Genomic DNA, 24,257 nt, shown 5'->3' with positions numbered 1-24,257 from the left:
ACTTAGAAAATTGTCAGCTTGGACACCTTATACATTTAATAATAATATATGCAAAAATTAAAAAGAAAATAAAATGTATTTTTCACTGCAAAAAGTTCCCAAAACCTTTATTTATTTTAATTTATATAATTTTATTTGGGAGTGAGTTACCCTTTTAATTATATTTATTTATATATATATATATATATATATATATATATATATATATATATATATATATATATATATATATATATATATATATATATATATATATATATATATATATATATATATATATATATATATATATATATATCTAGCTCTATCAATACTCGATTATTGTGTTATCTGTCCAAATATGTGCATTACCTTTTTTCATTGTTAAATTGATATATTGGATATATTTGTCCAATAAAAAAAAAAAGGTACAAAAAGCAAAAGATGTCAGTAAATAGTAGAATTTCATTCAAGGACTTAAACAAAAACAGTAAAAACTATTATAACCTTTTGACAAAATTGGAAAACATGACCAGACCGTTGTTATATTTATGTTATATGTTTAACATTTATTCAGCTTGAAGTGGTGGCAACAACAACACAATAAATAGCTTCTTAGTGACATCACAGAACACAGCAGTTTTGGATTCACAAGAAATAATACTTGGGGAGCATTCACAGTTACAACACCAACCATCTTGAAATAATAACGCTCAGCTTCACACGAAGCATTTTACTGGCATTAGTGTGACAGAGTATGACAGGTAGTGGTGCTGGATTGTAGCCGTACCGCATGTTCATGCAATACGAGCCTGCATCAGATACAAGGAGAAGTTTCACTTCTGTGTTAGTAGCTTTGATTGTTTAGTTAGTGCCATGTCACAGTGCAATAACAGATGATCTCTTCTCCACCTATGTTTGACTGACGCAGAGAGCAAGTCGCAGTTGGACAGGCAGCTTCCCTCCTCTGGTTAAAGATTTGACTACAATCAGTAACAATTTAATAGCAATATGAAAAGTAATGCTCATCACCAAGGGCCACAATGGCAGCGTCGGGTGCCTCCTGTAATGCGAAATGGCTCAACAACGACCAAAAAAAACAAACAAAAAATAATAATTTGGAACATAAAATTAAGGACATATATGAACTATTGTTAAAAAAACAACAGAAAGTCCAAAAAAAAAAACACAAAAAAAAGGAGATTCCATAAAAAAAAAGAATATAAAAATAAAATCCAAAAAATATTCTTATAAAATACAAAACAAATATTTGGTCTTTGCAAACTTGTTTCTGTGTCTAGCGGTTGTTTTAGATCAGATTTGTTCAATTGGGAGCGAAACGCAGCCCATTCCTCCCAGTTAGGACTCCTCACCAGAGGAAAACAAGTCGTCACTAAAGGGGAAGCGAGAGCGTCCAATGTAAACATCTGAGCTAATCGAGGGCGTAGTTTAAAATAAACCCGGGTCATTTCCACTTTTTCCCCTCAGGTTTGAAGCGTACTGCTGCAATAATAAGAATAAAAAAAGACAAAAAAAAACGAGCTTACCCTTCCCAGTGTCTTCAGCAGATAAATGCGTACATTGTCAAACGCACAAATATCGTCGACACTGGTGTTATTTCTGCGAGGGTAACCCCGGAACATTCTGAGACTTTCTCTTCCTTCACATTGACCTTCATGTGGTGTTACTGGGGAGAACGTGAACACGGGTGTTAGCGTTTCGGCCCGTCTGAATTTTAGGCCCACAGTCAACCAGCAGCTTTCCTCTCGCCTCTTCTCTCTCTCTCTAAGGTCACGGCGGCCTTCACTCTGAGGAAGCTGGGGCCGCTGTTCTATTCGTAAGGCAGCAGGTGAGCCGAAGCCACTTTGCCACCCTTCCACCCGCCATAGGATGTATATTGAACCAGATGTAAACTCTCTGCAGAACACAAACGCCTCAGCTTCCCCGTCTGCTTCTGCATCGTTCGTTCGGTGGCTAGGCCCGTCTCCAAGTGACGCATAACAGACTTGGGAGTGTTTTTGTTTGGGTTTTTTTTTTATTAAATGACTCAAGATGTGTGGATATATTCGGAGCTCGAGCAGACGAGGCCTATTCAAAGGTCCACACCTCCAGGCTGTGGATGTTGAAGTCCTGCTGGGCGGAAAGCGGCTGATTGTTGAAGGTGGCGCATTTGGTGGTGGTGCCTCGGTACAGCTCGCCGTCCAGCCAGAGACCCAGGTGGCCGCTGCGGTGGAGAGGAAACCAAAGGTCAGGATGTAATTAAAATGTGCCTTTTCTGTTCGACGGTCAAGCCGTCAAAGGGTAACACGCGGTGGCTGCACGCACCCTCCTCCTCCCATTTGCAGAGAGTCAGTGTTGCCTTTCACGAAGTAGGAGTTCTCCCCCGTCCAGCGGTACACCTGAAGTCACACCAAAGTACGTCAGAAATTCATATTTAAGGACAAGTGCAGATTTAAGGGCTCCGTTTGTTACAATAGTTGAGCAAAAACCTTGATTTCAGGGCAGAAGCTATAAAGGAACGTCTCTCCGGTGCCATAGAAATGTTCGCTAACTCTGAAGGGATGAGTTGAAAAAGCTCCAAATATCTGCGATAAGACAAAAACACAGCATCATCTTACTACTAAACTACCAAAAATACCTAGAAATCACACCACTTCTTTTTTTTTTTGAATTTCATATGTTTTCAACCACTATGAGGCGCCAAAGTAAAAAAAACTAAATAGTTTTTTTTTTCCTTGTTTACTTGCTGATCCATGTCTTTGAGGACCAGCAGCACAGGACTGTCCACATCTGCCAGGTTCCTGTACAGAGTCTTCAGACTGGAGCCGTGCTTCTCAGTGCTGTAGGCCAGTCTCCACAGATAGCCCTGAACGCGGGCCGGCAGGCGACAGGCAAGCTGAAAGGGAAGACAACCCACCATTGGACTATGAATTATGGGAAATGCAGTACATCGCAGAATCACTCATGACCACTGAGCTATATAATACACTGGAGTGCTAATAGCCCGCTGTTAGAACGAGTCGCTTTGAAGCCACCAGCCGCCATCTTGGTACTCCCCATTTTCCTCCAGTAACTAGGGAATATGTGCGCTACGGCATGGAATAACGAGGATTTTCTCATGTTCAGGGGGGGCTTAAAACTTTGAAAATGTCAAATGCCATATACTTTTATGTTATGTTCTAAAACTATCAAGTACTGAGAAAGTCATGTGCTGAAATATTTTGCATTTTATTCATTTAAATATACATATATATAACATTTATAAATATATAACAATATACAAAAACATATATTTACATATATGTATACATATCTATACATATATACATGTACAAATATTTATATATACATATATGTATATTTTATATAAATAACATGTAAAATATTTCAGCACCTAATTTCCTAGTAGTTGTTGGTGTTAGTACATCCACTGACTGTAGAATTACCTGTGAAACGTTTTCACACAGCCAGAAAACTGCTTGTTGTTGCAACCAAATTCTATGGGATTCTGTGAGAGTAGGGAGTAGCAAGATGGCGGCCAGTGACTTCAGTTTTTCGGCAAAATCAGCACTCCAGTGTATTATATAGCTCAGTGGCTCATGACCCTTAAGCATTTAGCTCCTATGCTCCACTTATCTGGAACAAACTTCCAGAAAACTGTAAAAGTGTTGAAAGTTCTTTTAAATCAAGACTAAAAAACACATTTGTAGTCCAACTGTTTTTAATATTTGCTTTTAGTTTCTATCTTCCCATGTCTTATTTGTTTATACCTTTTATTCCAACTTGCTTTTATTCTGTTTTATTTTCCTATATTTTAACCACGTAAAGCACTTTGCGTCGTCTTTGTACTGAAAATGTGCCACACAAATAAATTTGCCTTGAGCGTTACAGCCACAGCAATCAAAGCAAAGTTGTAGTTCTGAAAACCTGTGATTCAAATGCGAGTCTTTCTGACTTGTGCGGTGGAACACCTGCGACGTGCGTACTACCTTCTCAATGTGCGTGTCTTGCAGCAGATCACTGGCTTCGATAAGCATGGGCAGGGCATCGAGCGACGAGTCTCTGTCGCAGCTGCCGAAGCTCTGCCTACGCTTGGCCTCGTCAATGGTGATGATCTACGAGATGCGGCGATTAAAAACACAGAAGTAGAAAAGATGATAAAAAATGGAACGAGATTGATGTGTAGAGAAGTAATTCTGCGGTTTCCTCACCTCCCAGCTGCATGACGCTGGTTCGCTGAAGAAGTTGTCGATCAATTCCAGCTCGTCTTTCTCCACCACGACAAAGCCCTGCTCACGGGCTTCCTTCCCGTACACGTCAGGAGACCACTGGACGAAGAAGGAGTACAGATTGTGCACCCTGGAAAACACGCATTACTCCTTTCAATCAATTATCATTGAAAAAAAAAAACAGCTGTTTTTTTTTTATTACTTTAACAAGGGCATTTCTGCTGTGTTTTCGTGTTAATCTCACCTCTCCTGGGGAACAGCAAACCAGTATTCTGGCTGCGTCTCGCGGCCCCTGACTGAGGGCGCGGGACTGGAGGTCATGCCGACGGCAAAGGACTTCCTCATTGGCTTCCCGACCTTGAAGCAGAGGAACATGGGAGGATTTTTGCTCTTCTCCTCCGATGGTATAAGCATGTCTGTCCAGGAAAAAAAAGTTGCAACTTCTTAATGGCACAACTTTAACTTTACACAATTCACTGAGAGACCTCCCAGTTTGAGTTTTCAGATGCAACATACATTTAACATCGGGGCGGACTTACCAATAGGCAAAACTAGGCAGTTGCCTAGGGCCCCATAAAACTCCTCATACATGTATGGTTAATACAGTTATTACTTATTAGCGCACATTAATTATGTTTTTGATTACATTCCTTTTGCTAAAATACCATAAGAATGCTTATTGTAATGTGTGTGTCTCGGGACCCCCTCAGGGGAGGGACTACAGGAAAATGTTGCACTACTGACCCAGTTCCTAAAGCCCTACAGAAGCTTTCACACTCAGGGGAGACTTGGAAGGGGGGGGGGGGGGGGGGGGGCTTCACAAAAGTTTGCCCAGGGCCCCAAAATGTCTGAATCCGCCCCTGTTCAACATATAAACACTCATAGATTCATTCGTACCCTCGATTGGAATCTGCATCCTCTTCAGCAGCCAGGACCTCATCTCAGATTCCTGGTTTTTCTTCTGTCTGTCCTCCACGCTGACTCCGTCGCCCTCTACTGGTCGGTCTAGGGTTTGCCTCCCCAGACCTGACCCTCCCTGAGCGTCTGGAGCCTCCTGAAGACTCAGCCTCCTGAATGGTTTATCAGCCACACTATTCAGCAGCTCTTCGGGTCCTTGGGGGTTTGCGTCTTTGGTTTCAGTTCCCTGCCGGCTCGTGCGTTTATCTCCCAAGCTGCCCCGTTTCTCGCTCTCTAAGGCGGACTGGGCGGACTCCCCGTCCTCGATGGAGCTGTTCTGAGCGACGCCTTCGTCCTCTTCGTCGTCTTTAGCCCGACCGAGCAGTGAGCAGTACTGGGAATCCTGCTGGCTCGGACAGCTTGGTCCTACGAGTTCGGAGTTGTCTCTGCAGAGCGCTGTGGAGGAGGTGCCCTCTGTCTCCTCGGTGCTGCCGTTGACGGTGGGCTCCAGCTCGGTGAATCCTTCATCTGACGGAGACTTCTCGGTCTGCTCACCCTCTGTACTCACTGGGAACAATGAGTAAAAACATTAATATGTAAATATGTTAATTTAAAACCCTCGACATCTACAGTAAACTCCGGTTCAATTTGTGCAAATATTAAAAATGCCAACCTTTAATTTGAGCCTATTTATTAATCAAATCTCCATAACAGGATTAGATCCTTTCAACGTGAAACATCTTATTTGGGTAGAAGGGCAAAGATTTGAATCATAAATTTCAATGTGAGGAATTTAATAAATGCATGTTTTGGCCAGATGCTACTAAAACCTTTCAGTCTGGAGCGAAACAAAGGATGAATGTGTGAATTTGCACATTACGTCCACAGGATCTGTGATTCTGTGTGCTTGTTTGCTTTCCAAAAGCTCAGGGAGCCTTGTTAGGGTATCATGAACTCTTTGAAATGCTGGGAGATATTTAATCAACTCCTGGTAGACTCTGCATGGAAACCTGAAAACCTGTGGTGGGAGCTGAGGAAAACACGGTCAGGACGGTCCAGAGTACGAGGCTCTTTGAATACGTCGGGATGATTTTCCCCCAAATGCAGTCTGAACGGCCCTAAACTGGCCCAGCACCCTAGGTGGTTCACATGCAGAGGATCATGGTGAGATTTCCACAGCTAAATTAAAAATCTTCATAAAACAGAGAAGGTTTAATTTGACACAGTATTTGTCTTTTACTGAAAACTTGTTCGTTTTCATCTTAATGTCACCAACGCAAACATCCAGGCAAATTTGACTGGAAATCAAAACGGGGTTGCATCCATTCCTGCAGCCCGGCTAAATGTTTTCAGAAAAAAATAAAAATAAAAATTATGTTTCATTCGGGTTGCCAAGAACAAATGTAGGAAATCGTGTGCGTTTATAAAAGGCAAACGGGTGAAACCGCCATTATGCTTAAGCTCTGCAGTGATCTAGCATCCTAGAAAGTTTCTGTTTAAAGACAATCAATTAAAGACTAATTTTTACATTTGTATCAAAACATTGCATGTTTACCTAATTGCTGAGCAGATAGTCAAGTAATTAAAAGACAAAATAAATGTCTTTTTTTCCCCCCCACTTTAATTGAAAAACGTTTTGTATTCCGCGAGTCAACCTGTCGATTTTTGGCCCCGGGTGGAAAAAAAGAGTTTGGACACAACGGATCTGAAGAGATCGTGCAAAGAGGAGTAGGTGTGTGGCGAGCCTGAAATGTTACACAACACAACTGGCCTCTGTCCTCTTAGCAAAAAGGGTTTACAAAGTCAAAAAAAACCAACTTAGGTGTTTAACCACATTAAACAACACGCTTGATTTCAGTGTTGGATTTGCCTAAAGTTTTCACTGGGAGATTATTATCTAAAAACAAATGTTATAAAAATTATAGTAATTCTAAACTGAAGCTTCAATTAATCATCTCTGATTTCATCCTTTTAACAACCAGATATTAAAGATTGTTAAGGAACAATAGGAGAGATATACATGGGAAAACAAAACCTTAGGCCCCCGTTTATATTTCTTTGCTATTAGTAAAGTAGACGTGAAAAACTTCAATAAGAGAAAAGCTTCTTTAAGCTATTTTTTTAACTGCAATCAGTGGGAGGAAAATCAAAACCATAAGTCAACTAAGAGAAAATCTGTGAAAGGAAACATTAAATACGAAAGAATGGTAAAAAAAAAAATGTAAAAACCAGATAGGACATGTAAAAGTCATCTGTGAATATGTAACAGACGGGAAGATGGCACCATCAAATATTTGTAATAAGGTCAGATATTTTAAAAGTAGATGTAAGCACTAGGGCTGGACGATAATTCAATAACGATATATACTGACCGATAGATGTATGGTTCAATATAAAAAAAACAGGAGTGAATAAAAAGTTCAATAAAAGAACAGTGCATTCTAGCTAATCATGTAGGTTAATACTACAGTCATTACATCACCCCAATCAATCACAAACGTGTGAAAGCTCCATCAGCCTTCAAAGAGTTCAGAGAGCACATTTTATTTTTTTCATTTTTCAAAACTTACAGTTTTCATACAAAGTTGGTTTAATAAAGGGTTGTGTTTGAATCAATTTATTTAAAAATAGGTCATTAAACAGCAGCATAAAATGGCCAGGGCTGCAATTAAAATGCATATTTTGAAATGTTTTGATAATTATCGATATCGATCAATATGATTTCTATTTTATCGATATGCTTTTATTCTATATCGTCTAGCCCTAGTAAGCACCTTTCATTTATCATCACCAGTGAGAAAAAGTCTTTTTAGTGGGCTGTTGAAAGATTAGAAAGCATGAATAATAGAACACAATAAGGGTAAAATGGTGGCAAAAATCCACAGTGGATGACATCTTACCAGTTTCAGAAAGCGTAGATTCAATGTCATCCAAGACTATGGGTTGTTTGGGAACCAGAGCCTCGTAGCGACTGAAAGGGTTCAGCTCCCGCTCCGACGGCAGCTGCTCCCACTCGCCAGGCCTGTAGACAGGACAGAGATCCTGGGGTAGGTCTCTGCGAGGACACGGGACATCACAGAGACAGGAAACAGGATGGAAGGAGGGGAGAAAAAAAAAATGGACAAAAAAAAAAAAAAAAAAAAAAGAACATGACCAACTTAAATTAAAAAATGCACCCAACTTAAAACAACAAATGTGATATGAGGCAACAAAAACTCCCAACACAAGACAATGTTTTTAACAAATGAAAAGACTCTAAATGAAGACGGCATGAATTCCACTGAGGCAAACGGTCGAGCAAAAGTTTGACCCGCAGCATCACCAAGAGACAGAACGGAGAGTTAGGGGACAAGTGACAGCTGAGCTGGACTCAGAATGGGAAGGAAGGACGAGGAAAAGTGACGGCCTGGAAGGACGGCAGGACAAAAAAAATAATAAAAAAATAAAAAAAGGTTAGCTCTTACGATGGCAAAGCGTCTTTGAGCTTCATGCGCGACACGTCGTCGTACAGCGCCACGGAGACCACCTCCTCCATGGGGCAGATGAGGCCGTACTCCTCGCAGCCGTTCTCGATCACCAGGGGGTCCGACTTGTGGGGGTCGAACATGATGTTGTTGGGCGTCACGATTAGCACGCCCCCGACCACGCCCTAAGACAGGGAAACCAGCAATGCGTGCAACGTCACTCGGGACGTTATCTCGGAGACGCTTTGCAGAAAACACACCATAGACTAGCGCACTTTGATTTCTCAACGCTCCAGCGTGACAGGACCAGGAGCTGCTGCGATGGCGGCACCCCTGCTCTTAAATCAACGAGCTCCTCCTACATTCATATTGAAGTTATTGCTTACAGTCTAAAAGACGCATTCAGTCTTTTAAAGACCATTTTTCAGCATAAATACCAAAGTTTATGTTGAATTTCTGACATCTTTCTACTACAGCCTTACTTTAAATATGGATTCTGAAGAAACTAGAGCAGGGATCACCAACCTTTGAGAAGTTGAGAGCTACTTCATCGGTACTGTGTCACACGAAGGGCTATCTAGCTTTGAACTAGAAGAGTCAGAGCTCACCTTAATTTTATGCAATATAAACATGTTTTTTTATGTTTAAATTGTGCATTTTCTCCTGAAGACCCTTTTTGATTCTATGGTGGCGTCAGCCATCTTGCACGGTGTAGCTTGGTGGAGCAGCATCCCGGTTAATAACTAAACTAAAATAAGTAAAATTTTCTTGAAATGTGTGTCTTTTTCCTTGAATTGAGCAGATCAATAAGACTATTTGCCAATAGAATAAGATTTTTGCACTTGAAATAAGAACAATTCAATCTCCATCATCTTATTTCAAGTGCAGGGTGTCTAATTATCTCTTTTAGGGGTCAAAATACTCATTCCATTGGCAAATAGTCTTATTGATCTGCTCAATTCAAGGAAATTACAACCATTTCAAGAAAATTTTACTTAGTTTTAGTTCCCTTTTTACAGTGAGCTCATCAGGAAGGCTCGTTTTGTGGATTTTTTGTAACTTTGCTGTTATTCTAGTCTATTGTGCTTTTGTTCACATCCTTTTTGCCTTTGTGTGTGTCTCTGCGTGCTATGTGTGCCTTTCACATCGCTGCTGCTCTGTTCTAGTAATATGGACGGATAGATTATTACAGAATGATAATTCTAGAAGAGATTAGTTAAATAATCTCACAAGTGCTGTTTGTTATTTACAACCGCAGACTAAAATTTCCTTCTTAGCAAATCTGCCTCAGGACTTTTCTTTCATCACATAACAAAAAGGAGAATGGAATATTGCACGTTTAATTATCAGCATACATAATATTCATAATAATACAGCATCTGATTAAAAACATCATAGTAAAAAAGATATAAATTAAATGCATACCTGGTTGTTAAAGGGATCGTTCAGGAATCAATGAGACACACATTTGAATACAAAACCTCAGGCACTCGTTTATATTTCTTTGCCATTGGTCAAGTAGACATTAAAAACTTCAATAGGAGTAAAAAGCTTCTTTAAGCCATTTTTACTGCAATTATTGGGAGGAAAATCAAAACCAAAGAGTAACTAAGAAAAACCTGCGAAAGGACACATTAAATACGAAAGAACGTTCTTTTTAAAAAGCAGACTGGAGGATATTCAAAAGTCAACTGTGAGTCTGCAACAGACACAAAGATGTTACCATCAATTATACATTAAACGTATAAAAATGATAACGGGATCATTTGCTACATGTTACCTTTGAGCTCCCAACATAAAAGCATCTGTCGGCGTTCGCCTAGACAAGCGTATGTCAGCAAACCTGAGCTTCTCACCATGCCATCGGTGAAGTACTTGCAGCTCATCTTAATGAACTTAACCGTTGCCGGGCTCTCATCCTCAGAGTTGGGGGAGAACTCCCGGCGGATGGATTTCGCTGGCCGGCAGCTTTGAGTGCAATCCTGAAACAAGTTTCAAGACAAATCCGGTCACAACGTGCGCGAAGGTGGCCGTTAATAAAGCAAACCGCAGCGGTCGACGCCACTTATGCTTCTACACTGCAAAAACGGATCTAAAAATAAGTAAAATGTTCTAAAAGTTAGTGTATTTGTCCTTGATTTGAGCAGCTAAATAAGATTATTTGCCAATGGAATGAGTATTTTGACCCCTAATGTAAGATAATTAGACATCCTGCACTTGAAATAAGATGATGGAGATGAGTTGTTCCTATTTTAAGGTCAAAAATCTTGTTCCATTGGCAAATCATCTTATTTACCTGCTCAAATCAAGGACAAATACACACGTTTTAAGAATATTTTACTTATTTTAAGTTCTGTTTTTGCAGTGTAGCCACAAACAAAGACCCTGAAAAGCGGACATCAACATCAAACCTCTCATCTCTAAGACTTCCCATCCATCCCAGATTGATTTTTGACTCACAAGTAACGGCTTGTCGGGAACACCGTTGGTAAAGGAGGCGTCGGGAGTCGGAGCCTTCGCGTCAGCTTCTGATTGGCTGACGTCGGGGACATACAGCTTCTGTAACGGGCGGAGGACAGCCAATAAGATAGCTGGCTAATGATCTGCAGCGATGATGCGAGATCGGGCGGCTTCGGCGCTCTCACCTGGCCGGGGTAGACGCTGCGGGCGAACAGCTTGTTCAGCTGGACTAGCTTGTTGGGGGTGATGTTGAATTTCAGCGCGATGCTGTTGATGGAATCGTCCGGTCCCACCTGCAACCACAGGGCAGCTTCTCTGTGAAACCAGGCTCGTCGAGGCGTCATAAATACACACACAGCTCAAAATGATGCAAAAGGATACCTTAGCATTTAAAAAAAAAGGTGGCGTGTCGGGTTACTCACAATGAACTCCACCGTCCCCGGGGGCTTCTTCCTCCCCATTTTTGCCTGATTGTTACTTTTACGGCCATCACCTGAATGGTAGAGGAACGACGAAAAGGATAAATATTAGCTTTCCCCTTCAGAGGGAACAACTATTCTCCTGTCTCTCCAACTTTATTAAATTTTGTTTCATTATAAATCATAAACCTCAACGTATTTTGTGACACAAGCACGAAGCGGAGCATAACCACAAGGTGGAGGGGAAAAAGAGACGGCGAGCACGCGGGTGAAGGCGCGACGTCAGACGAGGACGAAACCGAACCTTTGGAGCAATGGAAATTATTCATACCCCTGTCTGATTCAGGCACTGGCTTAAATAATCCCTTTAATTTAAGCAAAAACGCTTCTATTGATTGGACAGAATATATAATAACCCCTTGATAGCATGTCCAAGCGCCAGCCGGGCCAACGTCGCGACTAGAACCCATTCACGTCTGCTACCGGTTTTACTTGTGTTTTCAGTACCAGTTGTTGGCGCCCTATTATTTCTGCAGCGCTGGACGCAGCCGCTCTTGTAAGCGCATAATCAGACTCCTGTTGCAGGCCACTTCCACAGTCAGCGTTTTCTTCTCGTCAGGACACAAGAGGCTGTTAGTGCACTACTCTCTGACACACAGTGCATGACTAAGCACAGAACTCAAAGTATGGGCCCAGAAGCATCAAATACTTGAATAAAGCCGCTCCTCTGACCTAGGGGTGGACGATAATTCAATATCAATATATATATTGCAATATAACTTTATTCAATAAAAAGGCGATATGACATTTCCCCTATTTCAATACACTTTACAGTCTATGATTACATTTGTCAATGACTGATGTTCTGGGGTTTATGTCATTTTAAGCGTTTTCTTTTTCTTTTTAAAAAAGGTAAATATTTCTAAAATGTAAATGTTTTATAAACATAGCAAAATAGTAGTCATATGTTTGTATAGGCATCTGTTTTGGGCATTCTTTGCAGTCTGAGGTTTTTAATTTGTTTATATTGATTTCGTAATAACATCGTATTGACTGAAATTTAGAAATATACTGCGATATTAGTTTTGGCCAAATCGTCCAGTCCTAGTCTCACCTCTGCACTTCATGAGTGCAAGTCTGAACCAAAGTGTAGCTGACACCACGCACTGTAATACCACCATAAATACAGCCCGTAGCTCTTTTTTGTCAAGGTTTGCACAGCTGGTTGACCCACGGCAATATGGCATAAGTCTTTTATCTGGGGAGACTAATGTTTCAGTAGTTTACATACACACATCAGGGAAAGAACATCACATTATTTTGCATAATATTTTAATAAGAACTATTCTTTTGTCTAGTATCAAATTATTATATGTCAATATATATATATATATATATATATATATACCGTCAGTGGTTCTGGTGCATTACACGGGCAAAGTAAGGTTTACTTTAAAAATACCTGCCATTGTGATACTGTGATAAGTTGTATTGGTTTTACTGTTGCATATATAAAAGATTTATAACACATGATTTTACAGGTTTTCTAAATGTCCAAATTTGTGCATCTTATTTATTCCAAATATACACTGTGGGATAAAGGCATAGTATGTTCGTCAACTGACCCATTAAAACCGTTTTCACAGAGTTTCATCAGTTACACTGAAACCAAGCAGGCAAAAAAAAAAAAAATTACGCAACTTTTTGATTAAAACTGCTGAGCTTGCTTCAATGCGTGCGATTCCCTTCTTCACGGGGCTTCTGCATCACTCAGAGAGCAGAAGAAACGTTTCAAACAAAAGAGGAACGCTTTGTCGGGCTTGTAGTAACTGGAAAACAGCTAACTCAGCAGTATGAGCCGTTTCTAAAAAGAAGCCCTGACGATCAGAAGTCTGCAATAGTTTGATCATTTATGCTGCGTCCAACTATCAAATGCAAGTTCTTTTAAATTAACTTCATTTCAAAACAGCAAATACATTAAAGCAAGTCAAACATGTACATTTAGCCAATCATTTAGGATAATTTAGGATCATACTTAATATGTGAAATCTGACAGTAACGTCTTTTAAGTCGTACAGAGGTCTGAAGAAGAAGCAGATGTTTCTTGGCGTGCCTTACCCGGGCCTGCAGGTGGTTTAGCCGTGAATCTCTGCAGATCGGCCTTCTTGTGGGGATCGGTTTCACAGGAAGAGATGATTGCCGGGCTCTGCTCATTCTGGCTCTTTTCTGGTTGGCTCGGCTTGAGCTGCTTTCGCCTTTTCAGCCTGATGTAATGCCAAAGGGAAAAAAAGAAAAAGAGACTTAGTTAGAAGAATCTGGGAGAAAAGTAAAACTGTTGCATTCTATAGAGGCAACCATTATCTAGCTCTATCACATCTGGGGATGCGTGATTTTGGAAGATTGAATGGACTTTAAGGCCTACTGTCAAATGCTTTCTTTTCTTTTTGCTGCGCCAGCCGTGTCGTCCACTCAGACTCCCCTTATTCCCTATTTAATCATTAATGGGAGAGGAAATGATGCGGGTACATTAAAGAAGTATGACGATAGCACGGGTTAGCGGTGAACCTCAGGTAATGTATAGTTCCTAGCAAATGGTTCCCCACCCTTTGAGGAGCATCACTAGAATTTGCACACAAATCTTTCTATGTAAGGGTTTCTAAGATCACGTCACTTTTAACATCCCCACAGGTTTCTTCACATGTGAAAGACTTGAGATTGAGATTTAGGTTCACCTTAAAGCAAGACCGTGACCCCAGGAAATGAAAGGTTTAGATCAAAGTGTATCACCTGTTATAATGGTCTAGTCAAAGTCCAGACCTGAGTGCATTTAAGAATCTGTAGCAGGGTTTGAGATTGCTGTTCACCGTTCAGTCTGACTGAGCTTGAGCTAGTCTGCAAAGAAGACTGGGCACAGACCTCAGTGTCTGGATGCGTGAAGCTGGCAGGGACGCACCCTGAAAAGACCCGGACCCTCGGTTCAGGGGAGCAAAATAAATATGCACACCTCAATTTTTTTATTTATTTTATAAAACATTTTGAGAACCCTGCAGTCACTTTGAATTGGTCACATAAAACACAACAAAATATATCGAGAATTGTTGTTGTACTATAACAAAATCTGAAAAAATAAAAAAATTAGGATGAATACTTTGCAAAGGCACTATACGAAAGTAGCTCAAGAACAGAAAAGCCAGCTTATTGATTGCTTTGAGGGACTGATGTAATTTGCTGCACATCCCTGGGAAAAGAGCAAATAAAAGAAAATCACAATAACAGGATCTTAAGTACCGAAGTGCTTAAATGGAAAGGATGAGATTGGGTCGATAAAGCTGCAGACAGATGGAGCTACGGCGTCTCCTCCGTAGTTTTAGACACAGCGGGAACCTGCAGAGAGACTCTCAGCAGCAGCAGCAGCAGCAGCACCATCTGCTTCACCCGGGGGCGTTAATCATACCCTCAGATCAAAGAATCCCTTTCATACGACTCACTTCTTCTGCGTATTAACATTCGGTTTGTAAACAGTACATCTGTTGTCATTATGGGCATTGCTCTGCAAACCGGATTCTAGGTAGAAACTGATACGTGGAAGCCCTGAGATTAAAGAAAGTCTTGCTTTTTATTTAACAAAAAAAAAATGCTATTTAGTCTATAGGTGGGTAACCACAATATGTTCAATCAATTTGAAATTTTTATCTAATTCCTGTCCTGCTTTAAAAAAAACAAATCTGAACAAAGCTCACAACTGAAAAATGGTGCAATACCTCCAACAGCCACTAGGCTAAAAAAAACCCATTTCTACCCGCACTGCTTAATATGCTAGCATCTCCCTGCTTCAGTTAGCGTGTAATGCAGGGGTGTCAAACATACGGCCCGCCGAACAATTTAGTCCGGCCCGCTGGCTAAATGCAATATCATAAAAAAAAATAAAAAAAAAATTTTTTTTTTTTTTATTCAGTGTCCTGTCTGGCAATGTGGCAATAAAAATTAACTTGTCTTAATGCCAAAAAGAGCTCATCAGATTTGACTTTCACAAGTGGAGCAGTACGGCTTTTGCCACAGTGCTCCGCTTGATTTATGACTGTGAATAGTTTTATTATGATTCATGCGAGGAATATCTCAAATGATATGGACACTACAATGGGAAAGTAGGAGAGGAAAGGAAGAACAAGAAGATCAAAAGAAAAGGTGAAAGAAAGAGGAGATAAAAGGAAGAGAATGATAAAAAATAATTATTGAAAAAAAACATGTAATGTACTTAGTTTAATTGAAAATCTGCAGTTCCTATATTGTCTACGAGGGGCGCTGGGTTTTAATCAGCAGATAGTAGCACTGAGCTTCAGATGTGGAAAATTGATTTTAAATAATTTCTTAATTTTTATCTCTTTGATGTATTTTGTCATGTAGGACAGTGTTTTTAAGTTCCAAAAATGTGAATAAATGTTTTTTAACATTGTACAATCACTGTGATCAGTTCTTATGCGTAATGCACAAGTAAATGTTTAACTGAGTAAAAGTATTGTTGAAATTGCACATAGTTTTCTTAAAAATGCTGAGGTTAATCATAATATATTGTGTAAAAGTGAAATTCATTTAAATATAAAAATCAACAACAAGTCCACTTTTATTAGTTCTATTTAATCTTGCAATGAGTTTACTCGTGTGGCCCTCTTGAGATCAGATTAAGCTGAATGCGGCCCCTAAACCAAAATGAGTTTGACACCCATGGTGTAATATTTTACCTTAATATTTCCACAACTAAAGAAACAAAATTAAAAGAAATGGAAATATTCCCAGTAAAGTTTAAATACCATGAAAATTACATAGCAACACGCAGACAAGCTAAAGCCCAATTCTAGCCTTGTAAGAGGCAGTTCATTAACCGATGTTAATGTGACTATCCCTTTTATTTTCCTACATCAAAACACAAAATCCCCGGCCCATAACTGGCCTGCTATCTACAGTAGGACTTTGACATTAGCTCACAGGAGTTTAACACACCCACATTTAGGGCGGCGATCCTGTCAGGCCGATTCATCCTCAGCTCAGAGCGGGACATAATGGATCTCTTTGAAACTCTGACTTTTAGAACTTAAATTGATCTCTTGATCTAATATGTGAATTTTGCTACTTATTAGATCAAATTTATATCGGCTTTACAAACGAATATACAACAGTCAAGTTGTCTTTGTTCTAACTATGCTGCATAAAGATTTTACCACATCAGACCCCAAATGATAAAAGATAATTTCCCAGATAGTGATCACAGCTACACTGACAAAACATTAGTGGCCGTAATAAAAAAAAAAAAACAATGAATAAATAAAAAAGCCCAGGACGTTGTAACTTTCGCTGGCACAGCAAAACGCTGGCCAGCCTCGCGCTGACCTTTGCTCTTTTTTTTTGTTCGTTTTTTTTTTTTTTTTCCAGGAAACGAAGCGGCGTACGCTTCAGAACAGGAGGGGACGAGGTTGTTACAGCAGCAGCCGTGATGGCTGATGAGGACTATTTCTGTCCCGAACATATCGATTCTCTTACCCAAACGCACCGCGGGCCGTTCGGCTTCACGGCACTCCCTTCGGAATCAACCAGTGAGAAACAACCCGAAATCAAAATAAGCTCAGAATGTAGAAACAATACAAAAAGGAAAATATGTTCACTCTAAGACGTTCTGGTTTTTTTTCCCTCTAAGGGTGGAATGCCACATCTCCATCTTTGTTTTGTCTCACCTCCACCATCTTCGCTTATTTCTGTTGATACACAAGCATCTCTGTTGATTTCTTCAATAGAAAAACAATGATTTACATAAAAGGAATGCTGTTGTTGTTGATGCCTGATCATTTTATATATTAGTATTAATAGAGTGGTCCAGTTGTTGCATCCATTTAGCTGTATGGTGCACAATATGAATTTAACAAAAGGTGCATTAGCCACTCAACAGTAATGAAGATGTGAGCAAAATTGAAAAAGGTTATTATTATTATTATTATTATTATTATTATTATTATTATTATTATTATTATTATTATTATTATTATTATTATTATTATTATTATTATTATCATCATCATCATCTGTACAAGTAGTTCTTTAGCTGTTCTAGTGATTTCCAGATCACTAGGACATTTTCGTAGGTTTTTAGAGAATGGGTTTTGCTGAAAAGTCCTACCTGCTCTATTTAGTGTTTAAAGTAAACATGGAGACTCCATATTTATGTACTCCTTACCAAGTTTTATACCCCCCGATTTTGTACCCATAGGTTGCCATCCTGTCTTGGAAAAACGGGCAAAACAATAAAGGCAATAGTTTCTAACGCCTATATGGAATACTGATCAAATTATTCTGAATTATCCACCGATTACCGGGCGCTCACAACGTAGCCTTTCAGTCTAAGGCGTTGAATGCAAGGAGAAGAAAAAAGCCCATGAAAGCGAGCATGGAGAAGGTACACTTCTATTTTCCACCCACTCTATGTGGTTACATGCACATTTTGCAAACAGTCACCATCAGCAGCACTCGGCTGAAGCAACATTAAATACCACCGCATCAGTTTAGGCGGACTGTTAGTCTGCAATTCAGATACCGTGGGTGATTAAAAATAATAGAAATGGGCATTTTAAACACTCCTGGTTCAGATGTCTTGTATTGCATGTGAGAGACGCCCAGAGTCAGAATAACGTTATAATAAGAGGTGAGCTGCTGCATGGTGCCACTGCATCTAGGACCGTTTAAATAAGAAGGGCGTTAAAAACCAGCGCAATGCTGATCTAATAATTCGAGCTTAACATTTCCAGTAGAAGAAGAACATGACAGATGTCCTGCTTGAGCCAGACTGTCAGCCGAGTCAGAACAACGAAACCGGAGAGCCAATACAAGGGAAACAAGCCCATCAGGCACCACCGAGCAACCTCACACCGTATCATATAACCTGTCTGCAAAGCCCTAACAGTACACTCACCATGCAGGCATTGGGAGTGGTGGGGAATACATAAATCGTACTTTTTTTAACTTTAGGTAAACATTGGAACACATAAACAAAAAATGATATGTGGTCCTCAGATTCCAGTCTGCTGTTTTTTTTCTTTTACAGACAGGGGAAGCAAGGAATCACGCCCAACGGCTCTCCAAAAGAGGGATCTTTAAAGCCACGCGGACGACAGATTTCACAGCAACTGCACGGCCAGAATTGCACTTGTTTTCTTCGACGGGGGGGTCAAAAGACGCAGCTCTGGTGAAGCGCCTCACCTGCGCCGACGTCACAGACTAAGAGCTGCAATCTGCTGATAGCTTCACAGCTTCTTATCCCTCTATAGTCCGTGAGCGCGATAAGCCTCTCTCCGCTCATTTCCCCAATATCACGTTTCCAAACCCGGCCAAAATCCAATTTGAAAGTAAACAGCGCAGCGCCTGCCTGCGCAAAACTCTGACGCACTGCTCTGATTAAATTGGGGGGGGGGGGGGGGGGGGGGGGTCTTGCGAGGTGGGTGTGGATCTGCGACGGAGACGAGATTAAGACGCACCATTAGTGAACCCACCTTAGCCGGTGGTTGTTTAGAATAGATGACAAACTAAATGAATAGAAATGCAAAAGACTGAAGAGACGTTTGAATTTAGTGTAATTTATTTTACTATTATACATGCTGGTGGTGGGAGCTTTATGCATGTATTTGGTGTTTTAAACAACTCTATATGTAAACTCTGAATTCACATTTTAATTGATTGACAGATGTGAAAAGCTGATTATCTTTCTTAATTTATGACCTCAACATTGAGGAATGCAAAACATGGCCGTCGAGCAAGCGAGTGTCAAAGCTGCCCTCTGACTCAGAAGAGGCGAAGCTAATAATGTGGATTTGTGATAATTATGGGGCAATACTTACCTGACTCCGCCAGATAGATTTGCTCCGCATATCCATCTGGAAACCTTCCGTTGAAGTAATTTTGGGAAGGGGCAAAAATACTGGTTAGCTGATTGGCCTATGTTGGTGATAGACGGGCCAAATGAACCAATCAGATTCGTCGTAGCTCGTAACAGAGCGACGACGAAAACACAACCACAAGCCAAGCTACTCTTGCTGCTGCAGGTAAAGGCTCGTTAGCTCAGCAAAGAAATGTTCTGTAATTCCGATAAAACTTGCTCGATAGCCACGCTAACGCTAGTTTCATCGGCTGAAGCCGCCATGTTCTTTAGACTGAACTGTCGCTCCTCGTTGCGTCACACCTCAACCCGCCTCAAAGCCAACGCTGATTGGACGTTCGTTTGGTGAACGGCTCCAAATTTTCTTTAACGGAGAGTAGCCAGACTGATCTGCGAGTGAAACCTTGAAAGCTCGCGAGATCAGGATGGTCTCACGAGGCTAGGGCAATCCATCCATGCATCCATTTTCCGACACCCTTATCCCTGTTGGGGTCACGAGGGGTCAATCTCCAGCTGTCAATGGGCGAGATAACGGGCCAATAACAAAAGAAAATACTGAGTCTTGGGCCTTCTTTAGACAAAACACCCTTACCTAGAAGGTGTGTCACTGAAACACCAAGAGAAAGTGACGGGATCACAAGCGGATGAGGCCGCCTTAGCAAGCGACGCATGGACAGCTATTGCCACAGACCGGATGAGTCCATTCTCACGTCATCTGTCACAGTGTGGCCACTGCCAAGCCGCAGCAGGTCATCCACTCAGCATGAGGCGGTGGCTGGCTGCAACCTCCTGTTTTATCCTGGAAACTGTAAATCTCCAGGACCTCCAGAGAGCTACCATGTAGGTTTTTCCCCAACGGGTCTCAGCTAGGGCTGGACGATATAGGGAAAAAAAGCCTATCGATAAAATATAAATCATATTGACCGATGTCGATAATTATCAACAAATTCAAAACGTGTATTTTAAGTGCGGCCCTGGTCATTTTGTGCTGTTGCTTAGCGACCTATGTTTGGATACAACACACACAAACATTAAAATTAAACTCAACCCTTTATTCAACCAACTTTTTACCAAAACTGCAAGTTTTTAAAAGATAAAAAAAAAAAAAAAAAAAGAACGCTTGCTCTCTGAACTGTCTCAAGGGGGCGGAGCTTGGGAGGCAGAGTGTTCCTGGGTCTGCGCTGTGATTGGTTAGGAGGATGTAATATTAAAACTACATGATAGGCTAGAATCCAAAAAGAAGGAAAACTGTTCTATTGAACTTTTTATTTACCCTTTTTTTACGTATATCATCGATAAACGTCTATCGATCGATATAAATTGTTATTGAATTATCGTCCTGGTCTAAGCTTGGACGAGCTGTGTAGGAATGCAGCGGAGAAGCTGCAGATGGCCCAGACGGGTTTAGTTTTAGTTACAGACGAAGCGAGAGATCGTTTGGCTCCTCGGTTATTCGTGAATGAGGTCAGCTGTTTGTTAGTTCAGACTGTGTAGATGTCATCGAGCGATTTCTTTCATTTTTATGAAATCTGTTCTGTAATTTTCTGTGCTAAGGTATTTAATCTCCATTTTTTTCGTTAAACTAAAAGGCTCTCTTTTTTCCATAATATCAGGGAGGGGACCTCATGGTTCGTCGACAATGTATTTCGAATTTCCTCCTTCTGAATCACATTCGAATCATGAAGTGTTGAATGAATCCCACCCCTATGAGACATCACAGCAACATCTGTTCCAGACACGTTTTAGAAGTAACTAGCTGGGCAACCATGAATTCCTAATGTTGATTGTACGTTAGGTGTGACTGTCGGTTTGCTGTATTTATTTAAAACGTAGGAGCTGTTTTAGAAGGGGAACGGTTTTAACATAAATCCAGTATAGTCTTGAGAGTTGGGTCGAATACATTTTATCCGTTGTGTTAACAAACACATAAGGAACACTGTAAATGACCCATTAAATCATATTTGCAAACAGTTGCAGTCTGCATTAAAAGGGAACCCAGCTCTTACACAAGCAAGACAAATAAATTGTGCGAAACAACTGTCAAATGAAAAAAAGACAAGGTTTGATTACCAAAAGTAGATTTACCAACCCACTTGATTGTCAAATTAATGGGTTTTTTTATATATAAAAACATGTCACTATGCAGAAAACTCTTCAAATGTTCAAAGTCAATTCATCGCACCACATATTTATAACCTCATTTTGTACTTACGTGTTGCCATTTTGTTCCTTTCTACATTGATTTTGCCCCTGTAAACACCTGCTTCTAGTCCTAAAACTACATTTCCATACAGAAGACTGAGTAAATGACAGAAAATTATTTTAAAACCGTCTGTTTCTCAAAGTAGACCAGAACATATGACGTGAGGTATATTCAGTATGAGTTCAAACAGCGACAATGAGTTTGTCCTTCATTGTCGACCTCCTAGCTTTATCATGGTCCTTCCGTCCCGATGGAAAATCCACCATTATGTCACATAGCTGGGTCGTTGTGATTGGTTGACGCGCTCAAAACGTACCGCAGGACCTCTCGATGCTCCTAGAGGTGCGTCCCCCCCATAGACTTTGTACATAAACCAGATGCCCCTGACGCTCAAAACGCGATCAGTGTGAACGCACCATTAGTGAACCCGACAACAAGCAACAACTACACAGGTTCTGGGTTACTGTGTGATAGTTTAGGAGTTTTTAGAGGCTCCTTGTTGGCCCGAGATCCCAGAGCTAAATTGCTTAGTTCTCTTGTACCTTAGGCCGGCTCTGTACCTCACCAATAAACAGCTGGCGCAGTTAAAAGTCAGTCAGGTGCATGCAAACACAACGAGGGCCTCACCTGTCGAAATATCCCTGCTTTCTGTCCCTTTTCTCCATCAGGCCAGGGCTTCAGATCTGCAAGCAGCTACAGTGAAGACGTCCATGCAAACATCCACAGGACCCCCCCCCCAGTCAGCGCAGCCAAGCCCAGCAGATGTAGCTAGACGAGGATCTCACAATGGGCCCTGGCACTTCTTCCACGTCCTGTAAATAAAAGACGGAAGGAAATCAGAAAGCAGCTCTCCGCCGGCCTCCTCGATCTGCAGCACCACTCCAGGGCTGCAAAAAAGAAGAAAAAGAAAGAAAAACACCTAATAACGCATCCCAGCTTAAGTGGAGGGCGATGAAAGCATCCCATAATGATCATCGTGCCAGGTTAGTTAGCTGAAGAGGGGAGAAATGCTCCTTTCACAAGCACATCTGCTCCTGGTTTGAGCCGTAAACATGTTTCATTATGTAATGCGGCTTAATTGTTTTGTCTATTATTAGCACTGAGCGCGGGGAATCCAATGCAAACAGCAGGACTGGGATATACAGAGTTAACACAGGAAGGCGAAGTACAAGACCAGGGCGAAGACACACCTAAAGAAATTAGACAGAGATTGACCCGTGTGCAGCTTTTTTTTTTATACGTTTCCTATTTACACGCGTAGACGGTTAACCGCGGAAACGCTACGTGATTAAATCCGGCCAAATTACCAGTAACAGCTTACTTCTCCCCCACCATGACCAGGCGAAGCAGCGACAGCAAACCACAAAAGACAGCTAGATTTGCCAGCGTCAAAACCAAAAACCAAAAAAAAAAAAAAAAAAAAAGCAGCCCGTGCAACAAGGCAGATTTGAGCAAACAAAAGGCGCATCGAACAAGGTCCAGCTGACCACACACACAGCTGCTGCTGCTAGCGCTGCTACGACAAGCTAGCCACTTTGTTTACATTCAACCTGCTGCCGATGATAGGAGCTAAACTGCGGGTTAAAGCCGCTCGCTTACCCCGAGACATTCCCGCTCCCGCAAGCTGACTCAGCGGCGGGCTCCAGCCTCTTTGTGCAACGACTTCACGAAACGCAAAATGGACTTTAAAAAACAAGCAACCGAAGCAGCTCACATACCGAGCCAGCATCCTCGAAGTGCTACGTTAAGCCTCTCCTTCTTAGCAACGCCCTCTGGCGTCTCCAGCGTAGAAGGGAGGGAAAAGCTAGTCTCCTCTGTTCAACATTATCGCTCCCATTTTTTTTTTTTTTTTTTGGTGGCTTCCAATTATGAGGCAGTAAGGCATTGTTATGAAGTATTCAATAAAAACATTTCACCAAACAGGACACGAGTTCAAGGTCATATATAATATTGACTGCTCGCGTAGTCAGCATCCCTGGTGGTCTAGTGGTTAGGATTCGGCGCTCTCACCGCCGCGGCCCGGGTTCGATTCCCGGTCAGGGAACACTTTTTTTTTGTATTTTCGAGATTCATGCCAAAATTGTTGCTCTCTGACTTAGAAAATCTTTGTTTAATATATCAGTAAAACGAAAATGCATAAATGAGCACATAGCCATAGAAAAATATGTATCATGTCTCCAATGTGATGTAAATAGCCCAATAAACTACAATATGGACAAAGACAGAAACACTCATGGCTAAGACAAGCGTAAAAAAAACCTGGCACAAAAAAGATGAACGAAATTTCAAACTGACCAGCCAAATCCATAGAAATTCACGTAAAATGACTAGAACGTAGTCATTTTGATACACAAATAAATAGGCCTAAATCCATTTACCAATATTTATCTAAATTTTATAAAACAGTTGCATTCAAACTATTCAATGTCTAAATAATCAGAAATTGTATTGATTGCTATTTAAAAGACTATTTACTGACTGTTTATTTTAGTTGAATTAATTTAATTAAGCATTTATCAATTTCAGGAGTCTGCAACCTGTGGCTCCAGCTGCAAGTGGCCTTCCACAATGGCCCATAAAAGCTTTAGCTAAAAATGAACCAACTGATGTTTTTTTTTCATATAGATATGATACCAAATACAGGTTTTAGCAGCTTTTTTTCATGAAATAAAAGCATTGAATTTCCACCAC

The 24,257-nt window shown here is 40.8% G+C and overlaps 1 protein-coding gene across 3 annotated transcripts; it reads right to left on the bottom strand.

Moving 5' to 3' along the window:
- Nucleotides 1-527: 527 nt before the first annotated feature.
- LOC105929534 (nuclear receptor coactivator 7) lies at nt 528-23,336 on the bottom strand. 3 transcript variants are annotated; one of them, XM_012867365.3, is made up of 17 exons: nt 23,166-23,336; nt 22,194-22,378; nt 13,567-13,712; nt 11,452-11,522; nt 11,215-11,322; nt 11,030-11,128; nt 10,426-10,551; nt 8,570-8,754; nt 8,006-8,160; nt 5,106-5,672; nt 4,453-4,624; nt 4,191-4,338; nt 3,969-4,094; nt 2,723-2,875; nt 2,469-2,564; nt 2,305-2,378; nt 528-2,203 (listed from the first exon to the last, which is right to left on the bottom strand). In XM_012867365.3, exons 2-17 carry the CDS (start codon nt 22,229-22,231, stop codon nt 2,068-2,070), a joined length of 2,400 nt encoding a protein of 799 aa, XP_012722819.2. In that variant the 5' UTR covers nt 22,232-22,378; nt 23,166-23,336; the 3' UTR covers nt 528-2,067. The 3 variants fall into 3 exon arrangements, with proteins under 3 accessions (XP_012722819.2, XP_012722823.2, XP_036003332.1); XM_012867369.3 differs by having other exon boundaries at nt 2,068-2,203; nt 8,006-8,127; XM_036147439.1 differs by lacking the exon at nt 23,166-23,336 and adding an exon at nt 22,874-22,964 and having other exon boundaries at nt 2,068-2,203.
- Nucleotides 23,337-24,257: the final 921 nt, after the last annotated feature.

Source organism: Fundulus heteroclitus, chromosome 15, assembly GCF_011125445.2.
Source record: "Fundulus heteroclitus isolate FHET01 chromosome 15, MU-UCD_Fhet_4.1, whole genome shotgun sequence".
Taxonomy (NCBI): domain Eukaryota; kingdom Metazoa; phylum Chordata; class Actinopteri; order Cyprinodontiformes; family Fundulidae; genus Fundulus; species Fundulus heteroclitus.
This window is presented reverse-complemented; position numbering and strand designations above follow the sequence as displayed.